Source organism: Microcaecilia unicolor, chromosome 6 (genome assembly GCF_901765095.1).
Source record: "Microcaecilia unicolor chromosome 6, aMicUni1.1, whole genome shotgun sequence".
Classification (NCBI taxonomy): Eukaryota; Metazoa; Chordata; class Amphibia; order Gymnophiona; family Siphonopidae; genus Microcaecilia; species Microcaecilia unicolor.
Genome location: NC_044036.1, coordinates 236,783,966 through 236,806,226, shown reverse-complemented (window position 1 = coordinate 236,806,226; position 22,261 = coordinate 236,783,966). Strand labels below are relative to the sequence as shown.

Sequence of the window (22,261 nt, the reverse complement as noted above, 5' to 3'; positions counted from 1 at the left end):
ACTAATCGCACCAAGGTGAACCCTTACGGAGTTAGTCTTGAGACCAGACTCTGACAAGTGTAGATGGTATTCAAGCAGGGTCTGTGTAAGACAAGAAAGAGGATCTAGGGCCTTGCTGTCACACCAGACGGCAAACCTCCTCCATTTAAAAGAGTAACACCTCTTTGTGGAATCTTTCCTGGAAGCAAGCAAGACACCCTCTGAAAGTCCCAAGGAGGTGAATTTTAAGCTCTCAACATCCAGGCCGTGAAAGCCAGAGACTGGAGGTTGGTATGTAGAAGTGACCCCTCTTTCTCAGTGACTGGACTGAGCCCCAAAAAGCTACTCTCGTTGGGCCTCTCGAGACGCTTGGGTCTGTTTCTTCATACGAAGACACAGACTGCAAGCAGCTGAGCTGTGGTCGGGCCCAAGGCACTGGATACATCAAGCGTAGGTATCGGTACCCAAGATAGTCCGGTTGCACAGAGTACAACGTTTGAAGCCCCTGGGTGTCTTCGATGACATGGAAGAAAAAACAGCTTCAGCGAAATCAAAAGACGCGACCGTGCGTGTTAAAAGAAAAAAGGGCACGAAAAGAAGGGAGCAAGCTGGCCGCGTCGAAAAATAAAGAAAACTTAAAAAGGGGCAAAAAAGTAAAGAAAAAACTACGAGAGATTTTTAAAAAAAATGTAAATACTAACAAAAAGAAAGAAAAAAAGACAAAAAGACAATGCAGAAAACTCTTTCCCAGGCCTGAGAGGAGCGGGGAAAACACGACCGCACCTCACCGCGGAGAAAAAAATAACTGAGCAGGAACGCTCATGCGATGGGCGGGAAGACAGCCGTGCATGCGCGATGCACGCGCACCAGAAGACTCTGGAAAATTTTTTTAAATATTTTGTTGACAAAATTGCCGCTTTCCCGGGCCGACGTGCACGTCAATCCACATGTGAGAACAAGCAGCCTGCTTGTCCTCGGAGAAAATGAGTTTATATTGTTGGGCAGACTGGATGGACCATTCAGGTATTTATCTGCCATCATTTACTATGTTATTATATGTTACTTAACCCTCCATTGCCTCAGATAAAAAAAACTAGATTGTAAGCCCCTGCAGTGATGTGGAAATGCCTAGTGTACCTGAATGTAACATATAACTCACCTTGAGCTACTACCGATAAAAGTATGAGCTAAATATAAATTGTTAATTCTAGCAATAATAATAATTCAAAGAGAGCGACATTTGAGATCGGCTTACCTTCCACACGGTAATGGTATGCACTGATTGCACTAAGGTGAACCCTTACAGAGTTGGTCTTGAGACCAGACTCAGACAAGTGCAGAAGGTATTCAAGCAGGGTCTGTGTAGGACAAGAGCGAGGATCTAGGGCCTTGCTGTCACACCAGACGGCAAACCTCCTCCATAGAAAGAAGTAACTCCTCTTAGTGGAATCTTTTCTGGAAGCAAGCAAGATGCGGGAGACACCCTCTGACAGAGGCAAAGTCTACGCTCTCAACATCCAGGCCGTGAGAGCCAGGGACCGGAGGTTGCGATACAGAAGCGCCCCTTCGTCCTGTGTGATGAGGGTCGGAAAACACTCCAATCTCCACGGTTCTTCGGAGGACAACTCCAGAAGAAGAGGGAACCAGATCTGACGCGGCCAAAAAGGAGCAATCAGAATCATTGTGCCTCGGTCTTGCTTGAGTTTCAACAAAGTCTTCCCCACCAGAGGTATGGGAGGATAAGCATACAGCAGACCCTCCCCCCAGTCCAGGAGGAAGGCATCCGATGCCAGTCTGCCGTTGGCCTGAAGCCTGGAACAGAACTGAGGGACTTTGTGGTTGGCTCGAGATGCGAAGAGATCTACCAAGGGGGTGCCCCACACCTGGAAGATCTGTCACACTACACTGGAATTGAGCGACCACTCGTGAGGTTGCATAATCCTGCTCAACCTGTCGGCCAGACTCTTGTTTACGCCTGCCAGATATGTGGCTTGGAGCACCATGCCGTGACGGCGAGCCCAGAGCCACATGCTGACGGCTTCCTGACACAGGGGGCGAGATCCGGTGCCCCCCTGCTTGTTGATGTAATACATGGCAACCTGGTTGTCTGTCTGAATTTGGATAATTTGTTGGGACAGCCGATCTCTGAAACCTTCAGAGCGTTCCAGACCGCTCGTAACTCCAGAAGATTGATCTGCAGATCGCGTTCCTGGAGGGACCAGCTTCCTTGGGTGTGAAGCCCCTCGACATGAGCTCCCCACCCCAGGAGAGACGCATCCGTGGTCAGCACTTTTTGTGGCTGAGGAACTTGGAAAGGACGTCCCAGGTGGATCATGTCTTCTAGATCCCCAGCAGCCTGAAACCACTGGGAAGCTAGGGTCCATTGGGCAGATCTCATGTGAAGGCGGGCCATGGGAGTCACATGAACTGTGGAGGCCATGTGGCCCAGCAATCTCAACATCTGCCGAGCTGTGATCTGCTGGGACGCTCGCACCCGCGAGACGAGGGACAACAAGTTGTTGGCTCTCGTCTCTGGGAGATAGGCGCGAGCCATCCGAGAATCCAGCAGAGCTCCTATGAATTCGAGTTTCTGCACTGGGAGAAGGTGGGACTTTGGATAATTTATCACAAACCCCAGTAGCTCCAGGAGGCGAACAGTCATCTGCATGGACTGTAGAGCTCCTGCCTCGGATGTGTTCTTCACCAGCCAATCGTTGAGATATGGGAACACGTGTACCCCCAGTCTGCGAAGTGCCACTGCTACTACAGCCAAGCACTTCGTGAACACTCTGGGCGCAGAGGCGAGCCCAAAGGGTAGCACACAGTACTGGAAGTGACGTGTGCCCAGCTGAAATCGCAGATACTGTCTGTGAGCTGGCAGTATCAGGATGTGTGTGTAGGCATCCTTCAAGTCCAGAGAGCATAGCCAATCGTTTTCCTGAATCATGGGGAGAAGGGTGCCCAGGGAAAGCATCCTGAACTTTTCTTTGACCAGATATTTGTTCAGGGCCCTTAGGTCTAGGATGGGACGCATCCCCCCTGTTTTCTTTTCCACAAGGAAGTACCTGGAATAGAATCCCAGCCCTTCTTGCCCGGATGGCACGGGCTCGACCGCATTGGCGCTGAGAAGGGCGGAGAGTTCCTCTGCAAGTACCTGCTTGTGCTGGAAGCTGTAAGACTGAGCTCCCGGTGGCCAATTTGGAGGTTTTGAGGCCAAATTGAGGGTGTATCCTTGCCGGACTATTTGGAGAACCCACTGATCGGAGGTTATGAGAGGCCACCTTTGGTGAAAAGCTTTCAACCTCCCTCCGACTGGCAGGTCGCCCGGCACTGACACTTGGATGTCGGCTATGCTCTGCTGGAGCCAGTCAAAAGCTCGTCCCTTGCTTTTGCTGGGGAGCCGAGGGGCCTTACTGAGGCGCACGCTGCTGACGAGAGCGAGTGCGCTGGGGCTTAGCCTGGGCCGCAGGCTGTCGAGAAGGAGGATTGTACCTACGCTTACCAGAAGAGTAGGGAACAGTCCTCCTTCCCCCCCAAAAATCGTCTACCTGTAGAGGTAGAAGCTGAAGGCTGCCGGCGGGAGAACTTGTCGAAAGCGGTATCCCGCTGGTGGAGCTGCTCTACCACCTGCTCGACTTTTTCTCCAAAAATGTTATCCGCACGGCAAGGCGAGTCCGCAATCCGCTGCTGGAATCTATTTTCTAGGTCGGAGGCACGCAGCCATGAGAGTCTGCGCATCACCACACCTTGAGCAGCGGCCCTGGACGCAACATCAAAGGTGTCATACACCCCTCTGGCCAGGAATTTTCTGCACGCCTTCAGCTGCCTGACCACCTCCTGAAAAGGCTTGGCTTGCTCAGGGGGGAGCGCATCAACCAAGCCCGCCAACTGCCGCACATTATTCCGCATGTGTATGCTCGTGTAGAGCTGGTAAGACTGAATTTTGGCCACGAGCATAGAGGAATGGTAGGCCTTCCTCCCAAAGGAGTCTAAGGTTCTAGAGTCCTTGCCCGGGGGCGCCGAAGCATGCTCCCTAGAACTCTTAGCCTTCTTTAGGGCCAAATCCACAACTCCAGTGTCGTGAGGCAACTGAGTGCGCATCAGCTCTGGGTCCCCATGGATCCGGTACTGGGATTCGATCTTCTTGGGAATGTGGGGATTACTTAATGGCTTGGTCCAGTTCGCCAGCAATGTCTTTTTGAGGACATGATGCATGAGTACTGTGGACGCTTCCTTAGGTGGAGAAGGATAGTCCAGGAGCTCAAACATTTCAGCCCTGGGCTCGTCCTCCACAACCACCGGGAAGGGGATGGCCGTAGACATCTCCCGGACAAAGGAAGCGAAAGACAGACTCTCGAGAGGAGAAAGCTGCCTTTCAGGAGAGGGAGTGGGATCAGAAGGAAGACCATCAGACTCCTCGTCAGAGAAATATCTGATGTCCTCCTCCTCCTCCCACGAGGCCTCACCATCGGTATCAGACACAAGTTCATGAACCTGTGTCTGAAGCCGTGCCCGGCTCGACTCCGTGGAACCACGGCCATGGTGGGAGCGTCGAGAGGTAGACTCCCTCGCCCGCACCGGCGAAGCTCCCTCCGCCGATGTCGTCGGGGAGCCTTCCTGGGAGGCTACCGCAGTCGGCACCGCAAGCGGTACCGATGTCGGAGACCTCACCCCGGGCAAGGGGCCAGCCGGCGCCTCACTCGACGGTACCGGGGGCGCAAGCACCCCCGGTATCGGAGGGGAAGGGCGCAACAGCTCTCCCAGGATCTCTGGGAGAACGGCCCGGAGACTCTCGTGCAGAGCGGCTGTGGAGAAAGACATGGAAGCCGATGCAGGTGTCGATGTCAGAGTCTGTTCCGGGCATGGAGGCTGTTCCGGGCTGTCCATAGTGGAGCGCATCGACACCTCTTGAACAGAGGGTGAGCGGTCCTCTCGGTGCCGATGCCTGCTGGGTGCCGACTCCATCGGCGACCCAGAGCTCTCGGTGCCGACACGGGAAGGGGACCGGTGTCGATGCTTCTTCGACTTCTTGGGACGAAGCATGTCACCGGAGCTTCCCGGCACCGACGAGGACGTAGAATCCAGCCGTCGCTTCCTCGGGGCCGAGGCCGAAGGTCGGTCTCGGGGGGGCTGTACCGCAAGAGCCCTCAGGGTAGGGGGAGACCCACCCGAAGGCTCACCGCCACCAGCAGGGGAATGGACAGCCCTCACCTGCACTCCAGACGAAGCACCACCGTCCGACGACATCAGCAGACGAGGAGGTCCCGGTACCACCGACGCCGCCTTCCGATGTCTCAGCCCCGATGCAGAGGGTCGATGCCTCGATACACTCGATGCAATCGAGGCCGAGGATGAAGGTCTGGACGCTGGCGACGTCGATGCACTCGATACTCCCGGTGCCGATGCCGACGAAGAGCCCGAGAACAAAACGTTCCACTGGGCCAATCTCGCTACCTGAGTCCGCTTTTGTAAAAGAGAGCACAGACTACAGGCCTGCGGGCGGTGCCCAGCCCCCAGACACTGAAGACACGACGCGTGTCTATCAGTGAGCGAGATTACCCGGGCGCACTGGGTGCACTTCTTGAAGCCGCTGGGAGACTTCGATGTCATGGGCGGAAAAATCGCGCCGGCGAGATCAAAACTCGTAATGGCGAAGATGGCACCACAAAAAGGGGAAGAAAAAACTTCGAACCGAGGCCTCAAAGGGGCCTACCCCGACGACGAAAGAAAACTTCACGGGGCAAAAACTAGAAATATAGGAAGGGGAACAGACCAAAAAGGTCTCCTTCCGAAAGGATTTTTTTTTTTTTTTTTTTATAGTGAAGTCCAAAAAAGACGCGCGAGGTCGACTTTCGGGGCGCGAACGGCGTAAACACAACCGTACCGAGCGCGGACAAAAGAAGACTGGCCGGCACGAGCCGGTTTCGGGCGGGAAGACGGCCGCACATGCGCGGTGCGCATCGGCACGCGAGGGCTAGCAAAGGATTTTGCTAGTGAAGATTCCGATTGGAGGGGCTGCCGTGGACGTCACCAATCAGTGAGAACAAGCAGCCTGCTTGTCCTCGGAGAATACCATAGTTATAAAAAAAAAACCACTGTGATTTTCAGTGACATTGTGGTACCAGGAGAAACAGGAATTAAAAATAAAGAATTGAAAACATTAACTAAGTATTGAGATCAAACAATAGACATGACAAGACTCTGGAATACAAATGACACAGGGACAAAGTCTGTCCCTTTAAGCTCTGTCCCCATCCCCATCAGCTCTGACCCCATCTGCACAAGACTCAAACAGTTATGTAGTACAACACCAGAGATATATAAAGAAATGCATTTACTCCGTATTATGAAAAATATAATGAACCTGGCACATGCCAGGAATGGTGTAAGCTCTTCAAGCAGGGACTGTCCTTCCATGTTAAATTGTACAGCGCTGCGTAACCCTAGTAGCGCTTTAGAAATGTTAAGTAGTAGTAGTAGTAGTAGCAAGGCTGGGGCAACTGCCCTTCGCCTCTTACCAGGGAGAGCCCCAAGCCTGCTGGAAGCTGAAGAAAGTGTTGCCTGCTAGTGGGCCTTGGGTTCCCCTCCCAAATTTCTACTCTGGGTCCCAGCCATATCTAACACCAGCTCTGGCAGGATGTACATTTCAAATCTGACATACTCTAATGACAAAATAGAAAATAAAATTATTTTTTCTACCTTTTGTTGGTCTCAGGCTCTGCTTTCTGCTTCCATTTGTTTTCTTTTAATTCACCCACCACTGGTTCTCCTGTCCATCATCAAACTTCCATTTATGTGTCCCTATTGTCCCCTACATTCAGCATCTCCCTTCTGTGTCCCTACATTTCCCTGTCCAGTATCTCCCTGTGTTCAAATCCCGGCATCCATCATCACCTCTCTATCTCCTATATTCTCTCCCCCTAAGTTGAACATCATCTCCTTTCTCTGTCTGGCATTGCTCCTCTTTGTCCACATACCCACCCCCAAGCAACACCTCCCCTTGGTGTACCTGTCCCTGTGTCCCCCCCTCTCCCTCATGTGCATCATTTCTCCTGTTATGTTAACATGGATTTATCTGTCGCCAACTCTCTTGGGTAAGATTCAAGGTCAGTTACATCTACTCAAAAGAGTTAGAGACTGATTAACAATTATCAGGAATTACCAATAAAGAGAAAACTCAAGTTCAACATAAAATGAAGTTTATAACCCTCCTGGCCTAGCAAACAAATATGCTTTCAGGGCTTTCTAAAATAAAAAATAACTTCTTAATGAATGAAGCTCAGAAGAAAGATTATTTCAATAATGAGCTATAGCGAAAAATAAAGATTTGGAGTAGGCAGCTTTAACCCTTAACTGAAGGAAGATCTAACAATAAATAATTGTATCTCCTAGAAGTTATTCTAGATTTTAACAGGTTCACAAACTAGGAGCAATCTTCAGGACAAGTGACATCTAGAAATTTAAACACTAAAGTACTTTAAAAACAATCTGAGTCTGCACAGGCAACCACTGTAAGGCGTCTAACAATGGAATTATATGATTCAATTGAGTTTTCTGGAATATCAGTCATGCAGCTGAATTTTGTATCATGTGAATTCTAGAGAGTAGCATAGAAGACAGACCCAGGTATAAAGGATTCCCATAATCCAATAATGATAAAATAATTAATTGCGCAATAATCCTAAAGTGGACATGTAAGAAGAAGGATCTCATCAGTTTAAAGTATGCTCTTCTGATTAAATTATTAATCTGTGATTCTGTGTTTAGCAAAGAGTCCAGAACCACCCCCAAGACTCTAGAGGTTCTCTCTACTTAAATTGAGATCCATCATCACCCAGAATCAACTGGAGAATCATGGCAGAGTCCACGGAAAACCTTAATAATTTGGCCCTGTCAGTGTTTAACTTAATTTTGACCTTTACAGATCAATCTTTAATCCCATTTGAGAGACTACAGATAGATCATGTGGGCCCTCTAACAGCTAGGAAAAACAGATTTTTCCTCACGGTAGTCTATTCCTTTTCCCACTGGGTAGAGGTATTTCCTGTACTACATCAAACTGCCAGAACCACAGCTGAGGTCTTAACTATGCAATTTTTTGCACGTCGGGGAATTCCTAAGACTATTGAATCTGATAATGATCCTGCTTTTGTTTCTCAGTTAGTCAAGAAATTGTTTGATTTTCTAGGCATAGAACAGCAATTGCACATTTCGTACCATCCCCAAGCAGCGGGGCAGGTAGAACGTATGAATCAAACAATCAAAGCACATCTCAGCCCTATGCTGAATCTGACAGGGAAAAATTGGGATCAGGCCCTCTCTTTGGTCCTTATGCGTATCAGAGCCAATGTCTGTAAGTCCACAGGTTTTACCCCCTATGAAGCCTTAATGGGAAGGCCAATGCTTCGATGGGAATACATGCTGCATCCTTTTCTCCCAGAGGATCAGACTGTAGTTCTTGTAAATGAGTGGATGAAATCCCTGCAAGAACACCTAAAAGAAATCCAGACCACTGTGCTGGCAAACACAGAAAAGTCTAGGGATTATCTACAGGAGGTGCAGGCCAAAGGTTCTGATTTACGACTACTCAAAGTGGGGAGCAAGGTCATGCTCCTAAACCCTAGACCAAACCTCCCCTTTGGCACAGCAAAGTGGGATGGGACCATACTTGGTTACAGATACCTTAGGCCCAAGCCTATATCAGATCCTAAGGCCAGACAACCAGCAATGTTGGAAACACATCACTCAGTTGAAACCATATGGATAATAAGTGGTTACCAGTTTCTGTTTCAGATTCTACCCGAATGCAGCACAGACGACTGATTCCTGAATACAGCACAAAAGGCTGCCCTCCGAACAAAAAGATGTTTGAAGAGTGGTAACTATAGTAGTCACTTCACACTTCATCACCCTCCCCCTCAGTCCCGCCCAACACTAACCACTACCTCCAAGAATCTCCAGGCTGTTGACCCCCCCACCTTATCTGCTAGTATCTCTGATTACCTCCCGTCCATCACGTCCTCCGAGTCCGTCGACAAGGCTGTTTCCAACTACAATGCCACTCTCTCCTCCGCCCTAGACACCCTTGCACCATCTGTTTCCCGTCCCACAAGGCGCACTAATCCCCAGCCCTGGCTTAACCCTTGCACCCATTACTTTTGTTCCTGCTCCCAATCAGCTGAACGCCTATGGAGGAAATCTCGCGCCCATACTGACTTCATTCACTACAAATTCATGCTATCCTCCTTCCAGTCCTCCCTATTCCTCGCCAAACAGGACTACTACACTCACTTGACTAATTCCCTCCGCTCTAACCCTCGTCATCTCTTCGCCACCCTCAACTCCCTCCTCAAAGTGCCCTCCGCCCCCCCCCCCCCCCCCTCACTCTCTCCTCAATCACTGGCTGACTACTTCCGCGACAAGGTCCAGAAGATCAACCTCGAATTCACCACTAAACCTTCTCCTCCTCTTCATCCTATCACCCACTCCCTCAACCAATCAACCCAGGCCTCCTTCTCCTCTTTTCCTGATATCACCAAAGAGGAAACCACCCATCTTCTCTCCTCCTCGAAATGCACCACCTGTTCCTCAGACCCCATTCCCACCAACTTACTTGTCACCATCTCTCCTACTATCACCCCTCCCATCTGTCATATCCTCAACCTCTCTCTCTCCACCGCAACTGTCCCTGACACCTTCAAGCATGCTGTTGTCACACCTCTCCTCAAAAAACCTTCACTTGACCCTACCTGTCCCTCCAACTACCGTCCCATCTCCCTCCTACCCTTCCTCTCCAAAATACTTGAACGCGCCGTTCACAGCCGTTGCATTGATTTTCTCGCCTCTCATACCATCCACAATCCACTTCAATCTGGCTTTCGCCCACTTCACTCGACAGAAACGGCATTATCCAAAGTCTGTAATGACCTGTTCCTCGCCAAATCCAAAGGTCATTACTCCATCCTCATTCTCCTCGACCTATCCGCCGCTTTTGACACTGTCAATCACAACTTACTTCTGGACACACTGTCCTCTTTTGGGTTCCAGGGCTCTGTCCTCTCCTGGTTCTCCTCTTATCTCTCCCATCGTACCTTCAGAGTACACTCTCATGGTTCTTCCTCCACCCCTATCCCGCTCTCTGTTGGAGTCCCTCAGGGTTCTGTCCTTGGACCCCTTCTTTTCTCTATCTACACCTCCTCCCTGGGCTCCCTGATCTCATCTCATGGCTTCCAGTATCATCTTTATGCTGACGACACCCAGCTTTATCTCTCCACACCTGACATCACTGCGGAAACCCAGGCCAAAGTATCGGCCTGCTTATCCAACATTGCAGCCTGGATGGCCAACCACCACCTGAAACTGAACATGGCCAAGACCGAACTTCTTGTCTTCCCACCCAAACCCACTTCTCCTCTACCTCCACTCTCTATTTCGGTTGATAACACCCTCATTGTCCCCGTCTCATCTGCCCGCAACCTCGATGTCATCTTCGACTCCTCCCTCTCCTTCTCTGCGCATATCCAGCAGATAGCCAAGACCTGTCGCTTCTTCCTCTATAACATTAGCAAAATCCGCCCTTTCCTCTCTGAGCACACCACCCGAACTCTCATCCACTCCCTCGTTACCTCTCGCCTTGACTACTGCAACCTACTCCTCACTGGTCTCCCACTTATCCACCTATCCCCCCTTCAGTCCGTTCAGAACTCTGCTGCACGTCTTATCTTCCGCCTGAACCGATACACTCATACCACCCCTCATTGGCTTCCGATCAGGTACCGCATTCAATTCAAGCTTCTGCTACTAATCTACAAATGTACTTGATCTGCAGCCCCTCCTTATCTCTCAACCCTCATCTCCCCTTACGTTCCTACCCGTAACCTCCGCTCTCAAGACAAATCCCTCCTTTCAGTACCCTTCTCCACCACCGCCAACTCCAGACTCCGCCCTTTTTGCCTCGCCTCGCCTCACCCCACGCGTGGAACAAACTCCCCAAGCCCATACGCCAGGCCCCCTCCCTGCCCATCTTCAAATCTCTGCTTAAAGCCCACCTCTTCAATGTCGTCTTCGGCACCTAACATCTTTACCTCTGCCGAGAAAATCCAGACTGCCCAACTTGACATTTCGTTCTTTAGATTGTAAGCTCCTTTGAGCAGGGACCGTCCTTCTTTGTTTATTTTGTATAGCGCTGAGTAACCCTAGTAGCGCTCTAGAAATGTTAAGTAGTAGTAGTAGTCACTCATGATGTATAGCCTATTTGTATAGTTGAAGAGTCCTATACACGCATTCAATAGTGATAATAATACTTAGTAAACATTAGTAACCATTATTTCTGTTGAGGTGATATATAAGTAAGTTTATAAGTAGGTTCGTTATTTTACTGCGATAGTCAGTGTGCTTCTAGTATGGCACGTTTTCTGTTTAGTGTGGTATGTGTTCTCATTTACCCAAGTCTCATTACAGGAACTATCGTCCGAATATGCACAATTGGTACGGTCAATTTCACAGATGGGGTATATCGCTGTCAAGAAATACCCCACCATTCCCTGAACAAAAAGACCTGGTTATCCTGAGTTTCTGTTCGGCGCAAGACAGACCAGTATACTATTCCTTAAACATCACTCACGCAAAGTGGGCTCCACCAATTTCCACTTCCCTAGAAAGAACACAAGAATTGATGGCAACCCCAGAGAAATACTTTCTAGGCCCTCCTGCCTTGATTCTATACAATATTTCCTGTCAGGATAAAGGGACTTGGCAGATCACTTATATGTGGATCCAAAGTAATCAACGGCACATTACTGAGACTTCTTTCTTTTTTGATGTACTTTGCTTACCTACCACCCCTCCTCCCACCTCCCCTACCACTTCAGCTCCTCCTATTCTGTACCTCTTAGATATTTGTTCCAGGAAGGGAAACCATTTCAGGTTAAATACGATGCACCCCATGATGTTTTATATGATGTAGAATACCACTTTCTTACTTGGCATCTGTTTCCTAAAGTATTTCTAGTCACTACCAAATATCCAAACTGCTCTCAATTTGTTGCCAACCACATACATATGCTTAATACGTGGTTGGATATACAGTCACATTCACACCCCCAGCCAATCCCTCTAGATACCAGCGGGAATTATTGGACACCATTTTAGTGGGCACAGGAACTGCATTGGGAGCCCTTAATACAATTGATATAGAGGTGCTCTGGAATAAGATGGGATCCACAGCTCAACATGCTTCTGAAGGGTTTACCTCACAACATATTATTAATGATGCTTCAGCTAAACTATCTAATGTAATTGTAGATACCTTTGCTCTTATATCACCATTATAGAATAGAAAATTGTGACTTTAGCACATAAAGAATACAGGTTGGGAAAGAATATTTCATGGGCTATGGCCTTTGATCAAATACAGATCGAGCTTTACTATCTTAAAGGAAATTCTGATCACGTCTGTTAGGCCACTGGCCACCATCTCTTGTTCAGATGGCTAGCACCAAATTACCGGAATTTGCTATAGCTCACCTTGATTGGTGGACGGTTAGTGTTCCAATCTGTTCACAACAAGGATGCTCTATCTGTACTTTGATCCCATGGTCAGAACATACAGTTATTTACCCTGTTGTTAATATTGGTGTGCAAGTTAATAATGTGATAATGTATCCTTTGGACCATCTCGCACGGGTGCAGCCCCTGGACAATGACTGGACATCATTCAAACCAATGGACCCTAGCCTGTGCCAGCAGACGCCCTTTCATTTCCAGTGTGAACCTCATCAGTTTAAAGAGAGGGACAGCTCCTGCTGGAATAATTCATCCTCCCACACTCTGACTGCCAAACTTTTGCATTCACCCACTGTCTCACATAGGGTGTACTACCTTGAAGCTGGACACTTTTGTTTTAATCTGTTCTTTCCTCAAAATATTTCTTTTTCCATTGCTCCCCAAGTACATGACATCCGCCTCCCTAAAAACACTTTGCTATACAGTTCGAACTATTTACAGAACAATACTTGGTGCAGTCATACATCGCTGGTTTCCATCACCATTAATGAGATAACATATTCTGCACATCTGGTTACCAATGACTCTCTTGACATTCAAGATTTTATTCCATACGCTGTACATCCACTCCCTCTGGGCATGGGAGAAGAGACTTTACACAAACTACTACTACTTAACATTTCTAGAGCGCTACTAGGGTTACGCAGCGTTGTACAAAATAAACAAAGAAGGACGGTCCCTGCTCAAAGGAGCTTGCAATCTAAAGAACGAAATGTCAAGTTGGGGCAGTCTAGCTTTCCTGGGTAGAGGTGTAGAGGTTAGTTGCCGAAAGCGACATTAAACTACTGAACTTTACTGAACTCCATGCCTAAATGGACCATTTGAAAACAACCTCCACAGAATTGAATCATACAATCACCTATGAGAATGGACAAATTAGACAAAGGGTTCAAAATTTGCTACAAGACTCCCATGTCTCAGCATGGGAATTATTCTTTGGATATTCACCTACAGCTGATCATGTCTTTAATGTTGTAATTCACCCTATCATTATTTTAACTGGTGTACAAGTATTGCTATGCATTGTTATGATTTTCATATGCTGTAAACTTAGACATATGTACAACTCTTTGCAAAGTTTAACCTGTAAAATACCATCACTCCTATCCTACCTAATAAAATGCACCTCCAACGTTCTGAAGCTGACTGCATGGACATAAGCCTTGAGGCATTCATGCTTCTATATCCATCTCCTGAAATGATGACGTCTCCCACTTCCGGGTGTGTCAGCAGCGACAGTGCCCAATCACAACATAGCAGCGCGAGCCAACTCCGCCGCGTACCTGTGTTGATGGTGGACCCCAAACCCCGACAACTGAAGTCCTCTTCTCGGCTGCTGCGGAGTTGCTTGCTGAATGATCTGATCAAGGCCCGTTTCGGTAGGCAATGAAACGGGTGCTAGCAAGGTAATCCCCCACCCTTCCTTGCTGTCTCGCTCTGTCCCCTCCGAGACCCACGCCTCCCTCCCTCCCTTTCGAGTTCCAGACCCCCCCTCCCTCCCTTCCAGTTCAAGGCCCCCACACGCCCCTCCCACCGAGTTACAGACTACCCCCTCCCTCCAATTTCAACACCCCCTCCCCTCCGCGTTACTGACCCCTGGACCCCCTGCCGCGACCCTCTCGACCCCCCTTTCCGCCGGAAACCCTCCCCTGCCGCCGTAGCGTACCTGTGCTGACGGGGGACCCCAACCCCCGACAGCCGGTCCTCTTCTCGTCTGCATCGGCGTTGCTTGCTGAATGGTCTGATCAAGTTTCTGTGCGTGCGTCTGATCATCCATGTTCATCTCACTTCAGCTCACGTCCTCTCTCTTCCCTCCCCTCCCCTCATCTCCAGCATTTCAACTCTCCCCTCCTCTCCATCCGTGTCCAGAATTTCTCCTCTTCCCTAAATCCATGTACATCTCCTCCTCTGTCTTCCCTCCATCCATGTCCAGCATTTCTCCTCTCTCCTTTTCCCTCCATTCGTATGCATCTCCTCCTCTGTCTTCCCTCCCCTCCATTCATGTCAAGCATTTCTCATCTCCCCCTCCCCTCCATCCATGTGGATCTCCTTCCTGTCTTCTCTTATCTCCATCCATGTCCAGCATTTCTCCTGCCCTCCCCTCCATCCATCCATGTCCAGCATCTCTCATCTCTCCCCTCCCATCCATTTCCAGTGATTCTCCTCTGCCCTCCGCTCCCATGCATGTCCAGTTATTCTCCTTTGCCCCATCCTCCCCTCCCATCCACATACAGTGATTCTCCTCTGTCCCCTGCCCTCCCCCTCCCATCCATGTCCAGCGATTCTCTTCTGCCCTCCCCTCCATGTCCAGTGACTCACCCCAGCCCTCAACTTACTCATCTTTTCAGTCCCTGAGTTTCAGTTCCAAACCCCGCCATTCGATCCTCACCTGCCCGCCCTCAGCTTTCCCACAGCCCTCCTTTCCTTTCAGCTGCACTGGGTTAAAAAGTCACAGTGACTGTAGCAGGCTCGCCTCTACCTTCCCTGCTCTGTGTCCCGCCTTCGCGGAAACAGGAAATTGCATCAGAGAAAAGCAGGACACAAGAGAGAAGGGAAGGCTAGAGGTCAGCCTGCTGCTTTTGCTGCTGCTGATGTGACTTTTTAAACATAGGGCAGCTGGAAGCAAAGAAGAGCTGTCTGAAAGCTGAGAGCGAGCAGGTGAGGATTGAATGGCGGGGAATGGAAGGAAGCGCCGTGGGGCCCCTGGAGGCGCGGGGCCCTGTGCAACTGCTCCTGTCACCCCTGCCTAAGACCAGCCCTGCAGGTTATCCTTCCATTACTTTTTTTTTTATACTTTGATTCCATCCTCTTGAGATTTAAGGATCCTCTGTTTACACCTTACTCTTTTTGAATTGCATCACTGGTTGTCTAAACACATCTAATGGGAAGACATTCTAGTTTACTTATTATTATTTATATATTTATTTATTGCATTTATATACCACATTATCCCAAGGAGTCTTGAGTTCAATGTGGCTCACGGTAATCAGTCACATATGACTCCACCCCTATGATAGCCACACCCCTTACACCTGCCATGGGGTGAAACTTTTTTGACTGCAATTATTAAGTGAAGGGTGTCAGATTCAAGTCTGAAAGAGTGGTGTGGTAGCCGTGCTAGTCCACTTTTAAAGGTAATCAATAGAAATCAAACAAAATAAAACATGGAAAAGAAAATTATTATACTAGTATAGGAGAAAAAAACAACATGATTTTTTTCATTATAAATCATTTCTGTAAGCTGTTACAACTCCAGTATACCAAGTGCAAAATAAGACAGCAGATGTAAATTCAACATAAAGGAATATTTCACATGCTCATCTTCCAATGTGGTATATATCATTCAGTGTAAAAAATGTAACGAAGGATGCTATATTGGAGAAACAGCCAGATGCTAAAGATAAGATTTAATTTACATAGACATCACATGAACAATACTGGTGCCAGCCGGGTTCCCACCCCTGTAGGCCAGCACTTTACAAAACCAGAACATTGTACCAGTGACTTCATAGTAAGAATCCTGAAAGGTAACTTTAAAACAACACAGGAACGTAAGACCTTTGAAGTCAGAATGATTGAATATTTTGACACACAACAGACAGGACTTAACAAAGATCTGGGTTTTCTAGCCCATTATAAACCATAAAGTTGTATTGCTATGTTTATCACCCTCCTCTCACCTATCCACCCCCATCCTGTTAGACTATCTCTGAAATGCTTTGATGTTCCCATGCATACCTCCTACTCATCCCCACCCTGTTAGACTGTCAATGAAATGCTTGGATGTTTTACTGTATATACTGTCATCTACCACATTTGCTTATTTCCGATCCGACGAAGAAGGGCAACCTTCGAAAGCTAATCAAGAAATGTATTAAGTTATGTCCAATAAAAAAGGTATCATATTTTTTTTTCCATGTTTTATTTTGTTTAAGTCTGAAGGAGAAAAGTGAATTGTTTCAAAACAAGTACTCACCTCCTCAATCTCTTTTTTTGCCCAGAGGGTCTTCAAGGTGTTCAAGGTGTCTAGCAACTGCAGAGGGCTTTGTCCTGTGATGGATGAACAAAACATGAAACATGGCATGAGACAGCGAAAGAGAGAGTAGAAATTATTACATAATCCTTGTATTCATTAACAGAATCCTCTACCCCTTCACCTCCTCTATTTATTTATTTATCTAACAGGAATAAGTCACTTCAGCTTATGGCAATTGATTATGATCAAACAAGAAAAATTTTAGACATCAAGAACATGCTCTTAAACACATTCCCTTAGATGGTCTGAGTACATTTTCTAACTGTACTCTACCAATACTTACCTAAATGCAAGATCTGTTTGTAACAAAAGTGATATTTTGCGAGATCTAATTAATGGCTCAGACTTGGGTTTAGTTTTTATTGTTGAGACCTATTCCTACAATAGCAAATTTATGTCCCTCTGGTTACTCAATAGCTCTTCACAACATTCTAGAAAAGGGAGAGGGATAGCAGTAATATTTAAGAACTATCTTTGTCTAATTGTCAATACATACAAATCTTCTGGATTGTATTGCTGTGTCAGTTAGCAGCAAAGAATCCTGTCCTTTCTTTAGGGATATTGCTGATCTATAGACCACTGGGAATTTGGTCTTCAGTGAGGGGCATAACTGAACGCGAACGCCCATCTCCATGGGCGTCTATCTCCGAGAACAGGTAAGTGAAGGGGCGGGACAAACCGTATTTTCGAAAAAAATGGGCGTCCATCTATTTTCCGATAATATGGTTTGTGCTAGGCAAATGCATCGGATTTGTACGGATTTGAGCTGGGCGGTATCGTTTTTCAGCGATAATGGAAACCGAAGGCGCCCTGCTCAAAAACGAACAAATCCAAGGCATTGGGTCATGAGAGGGGCCAGGATTCGTAGTGCACTGGTCCCCCTCACATGCCAGGACACCAACCGGGCACCCTAGGGAGCACTTGTAACAATTAAAAAAAAAAAAGTTAACTACTTCTGAAGTCCATAGCTCCCTTACCTTGGGTGCTGAGCCCCCCAAATCCCCCCCAAAACCCACTCCCCACAACTCTACACCATTACCATAGCACTTATGGCTGAAGGGGGGCACCTAGATGTGGGTACAGTGGGTTTTGGGGGCGGTTTGGAGGGCTCCCATTTACCACCACAAGTGTAACAGGTGGGGGGGGGGGGTGGGCCTGGGTCCACCTGGCTGAAGTCCACTGCACCCACTAACAACTGCTCCAGGGACCTGCATACTGCTGTGATGGAGCTGGGTAATACATTTGAGGCTGGCATACAGGCTGGAAAAAAAAGTTTTTAAAGTTCTTTTTTTGGGGTAGGAGGGGGTTAGTGACCACTGGGGGAGTCAGGAGTGGTCATCCCTGATTCCCTCCAGTGGCCATCTGGTCATTTAGGGCACTTTTTTGGGACTTGTTCATGAAAAAAAGGGTCCAAATTCGCGCTAAAAACGCCTTTCTTTTTTCGATTATCGGCCGAGGACGCCCATCTCTCCTCGGCCGATAAACACGCCCAGTCCCATCTTCACCACGCCTCTGACACGCCCCCGTCAACTTTGGCCGTTTCCGTGACAGATTGCAGTTGAAGACGCCCAAAATCGGCTTTCGATTATACCGATTTGGGCGCCCACGGGAGAAAGACGCCCATCTCCCAATTTGGGTCAAAATATGGGCGTCTCTCTCTTTCGAAAATAAGGCGGAGTGTCATCTATGTTATATGAACAGATTTCAGAATCTAGTGCCAGATTTTCCAAACTCAAGGTTTTAGGTGATTTTAATCTGCGTTTAGAAAAATCAGATAATACGGCAATTGAATTTTTGTTTTTTCTTCATATATTGCAACTTAATGTACAGAATACAGTTCTTAAAAACAACAAGGCAAACGATCTGCAAAATCCAATATGGGAAAGAAAGCCAGCAGATCAATATCACAACAAAAAATTTTATTGAAGATACCGTGTATGAATACAGTTCTGACATACGCTGGATTTGTTGTTTGCGGATGATTCTTCTTTGTTAACTTTCTGTAATTGGGAACCACTGATTCTGTCTGATCATTATTGTTGTAATTTTACATTAAATTTTACAACCACCACCATTAGAAAAATTCCTTTTAGATGTGCAAAGCTAGGAAGAGTATCCCAATGTTAGAAATTGTTGATGTTCAACCAGAAAAACTGCTATCCAACTGGAATACTTCAACATTTCAGGTTTTAAATGAAGTGGCTGCACAGTGCTGAGAAAAATAATCTAGAAAATTTATCTCCTTGGTTTTCAGACAGGTTAAAGGAACTAAAGAGGAAATGTTGTAGATTTCAGTGAAGCTGGCATAAAACCAAAGGATCTAATGTAGGTTAGATGGGAACAAGCTATGAAAGTCTATAAACAGAATTAAGTTTGGCCCAAAGGACCTACTATTCGACTTTAGTGGGAATTGAGAAACCAAATTTAAGGAATTATTTGGAATATTACAGCAAAATAGATGTTACTTACCTGTAGACAGCAGGAATATATTCTCACAAATGGGTAGATTGATATACAGAGCTTGTTGCGGACATTGCCAAGTTGTCACTTAAAATCTTTTGAGGTAGTTTCCCTAACAGGCGTGTGCGGGTGCATTCCTGTCCGACACACGAGTGCAGGGCCAGCAGTCCAATGTTAAAATTAAGAAGACAACTCCAAGGGGAGGCGGGAGGGATGTGAGAATATATGCCTGCTGTCCTTGGTGAACACCTGCTACAGGTAAGTAACTCAGCTTTCTCCGAGGGCAAGAAGGAATAATATTCTCGCATATGGGACTCATTAGCTACCAGGCTCACAGGAAAAATCAATTTTTGTAACTAAGAAGATAGTGAGCCTAATGGAGATAAAGTGCTGGAGGGTGGTGTTGGATTTTGAACAGTAAAAAGATACTGCAGGACTGCTTGTCCAAACTGGCTATCCTGCCCGGAATACCGCTCCAGACAATAATGAGCAGTGAAGGTGTGGATAGAAAACCACATAGCTGCACTGCAAATGTCTTGAGAACAGAAGCAGAGTGGAAATGGGCTACTGAGGCCTCCATGGCTCTCACATTATGAGCGGTGATCCGGCCATGAAGGGTCAGCCCAATCTGAGTATATGTATAGGAGATACAGTCAGACAACCAAGTAGAGACTGTATGCTTGGTGATGGGAATTCCCAACCTGTTAGGACCAAATGATACAAAAAACCAAAAGGATTTCCTATGAGGTTTTGTTCATTCTAGATAGTATGCAATCTAAGCTATGCAGTGCTGCTTCTTCAGGCTGAGAATGTGGTTTAGGAAAGAAGACAGGTAGTACAATGGACTTGTTGAGACAGAACTCCGAAACCACCTTTGGGAGGAATTTGGGGTGGGTTTCGAGTACAACCCTGTGGTGGTAACACCTGGTGTAAAGTGGATCTGTCACAAGGGCATAAAGCTCACTGACTCTTCTGGAAGTAAGAGCTATTAAGAACACTACTTTATACGTGAGAAACTTCACAGAACGAAGTGGTTTGAACAGAGGTTTCATAAGAGCACTGAGAATGACACTGAGATCCCATGCCACCGAAGGTGGTTTGATGGGAGGTTTGGTATCAAATAAACCCTTCATGAATCTAACTATCAAGGGATGAACTGAAATTGACTTATCAATTTTAGCATGAAAAGAACTAATGGCACTCAAATGTACTCTGAGTTAGTTCAAAATTCAAAAGAGGGAGGAGGTACCTCCATAAGGGTAGGTACAGAGCACGTAGTAGGGACAAGCGACCTAGCTGAACACCAGAGAGAGAATCTTATCCACTTTAAATTATAACATTTTCTTGTGGAAGATTTCCTGGAGGCAAAAAGTATCTGAGAAGGTTCTATGAACGCAACTCTATGTCGTCAGGTACCAAGCTGTCAGAGCCAGAAAGAGAGTGTCTCGATGAAGGAGAGATCCCTCATTCTGTTAATTAGGGTTGGAAAAGGATGTAACTTGAATGGTTCCCTGGACAACAACTCTAAAAGAGGAAAACAGATTTGATGAGGCCAGTAGGGTGCAATTAGAATCATGGCTCCCTGGTCTCAGTGCAGTTTGAGAAGAGTTTTCCCTATGAAAGGCAGTCAGGGGAAAATGTATAAAAGTTCCATCCCTCAGTGGAGATGAAAGGCATCTAGGGCTTTACAGTTAGGAGCATAGAGTCTAGAATAGAAGTGGAAAAGCTTGTTGTTCTGAGGAGAAATGAACAGGTCTATTGCTGGGATTCCCTGCTGCTGGAATATTTGATGAATGACCAAGGTGCTGCGAGACCATTTGTGATGCTGAAGGACTCTGCTCAGTTTGCCTGCAAAGCATTCTGCTTGCCATCTAAATAAACAGCTCCTATAAAGATGTTTTGAGAAGCCACCCATGTCCATATTTGGATTGCTTGGCAATAGAGAAGGTAAGATCTGGTTATGCCCTATTTCTTCAGGTAATACATTGTTACTTCATTGTCTGTGTGAACCAGTATAACTTGATTGAGAATACGATTCTGTAAGGTTTTGAGAGCATTTCAAACAGCTCGCAATTCCAGGAGATTGATATGACGTTATTGCTCTCGTGGGGACCAAGAACCCTATATATGGAGACCATTGAGGTGAGCTCCCCAACCCGATATGGAAGCATCCGTGGTGAGAATGTTGTGATGTGGAGGGGGTTGGAACGGAAGACCTTGGGTAAGACTGTGGGACACCATCCACCACTGAAGTGGTGTAGTTGTTGAGTTATTTGGATTCAAGCAGATAGTAATCCAATGGCTTGGACCACTGGGAGGAGAGTGTCCACTGAGGAATTTGAAAGTGAAGATGAGCTAATGGTGTTACATGGATTGTTGAAGCCAAGTGACTGAGGAGCCAGAGCACCTGATGAGCAGATATACAAGTCGACTGGGATACCTGAGTGGCGAGATGTCATATATTGTTTGCCCTCGGTGGGAAGGAATGCTTGACCTTGAGTTGTGTCAAGGAGAGCCCCTATGAACTCTAAAGTCTGTACCAGCTGAAGATGTGAAGAAGGTAATTGATGACAAATCCGAAGAGATCTAGGAGTCATATCGCGAACTGCATGGAAGCGCTGGCGGACTCCTTAGAGGCCGCTTTGATTAATCAATCGTTCAGGTAGTGACAGCAGCTGGCCTTACAGAGTTTAAAGGGGGTTTGGACAGATTCCTGAGGGAAGTCCATTAAACATTTTTTTTTTTTTTTTTTTGGGGGGGGGGGGGGGGGTCCAGGTTCTTGAAGCCTGGATTGGCTGCTGTCAAAGATAGGATGCTGGGCTCAATGGACCACTGGTCTTTTCCCAGTATGGCAGTGCTTATGTTCAGGTACAGGAAGACATGGATGCCCCACCTGTGAATTATTGCAGCTACAACTACTAGACACTTCATGAAGACTCGAAGAGCCAAGGCCAAGCCAAATGGTAAGATCTTGTACTGATAATGTACACAAAAGAAGTGAAGGAATTTTCTGTGTGCACAGAGAACAGATACATGGATACATGCCTCCCTGAGGTCTAGAGAACAAAAACAATCATTGAGTTGTTTCACGGGAAATAGAGACCCCAGGGATACCATGCAAAACATTTGAGAAGAAACTTGTTCAGGTCTGGTAGATCGAGAATTGGACGTACTCCTCTTGTCTTTTTCGGAATGAGAAAATATCTGGAGTAGAACTCTCGA

The 22,261-nt window shown here is 47.1% G+C and overlaps 1 protein-coding gene across 1 annotated transcript in view; it reads right to left on the bottom strand.

Annotated features, from left to right (window-relative positions):
* Positions 1-22,261, bottom strand: part of EXD3 (exonuclease 3'-5' domain containing 3) — a 719,658-nt gene that overhangs the window by 532,866 nt on the left and 164,531 nt on the right. The window contains exon 4 of the mRNA XM_030206809.1: positions 16,520-16,593. Within this exon, the coding sequence (XP_030062669.1) occupies positions 16,520-16,593 (74 nt within the window). The remainder of the gene's footprint in view (positions 1-16,519; positions 16,594-22,261) is intronic.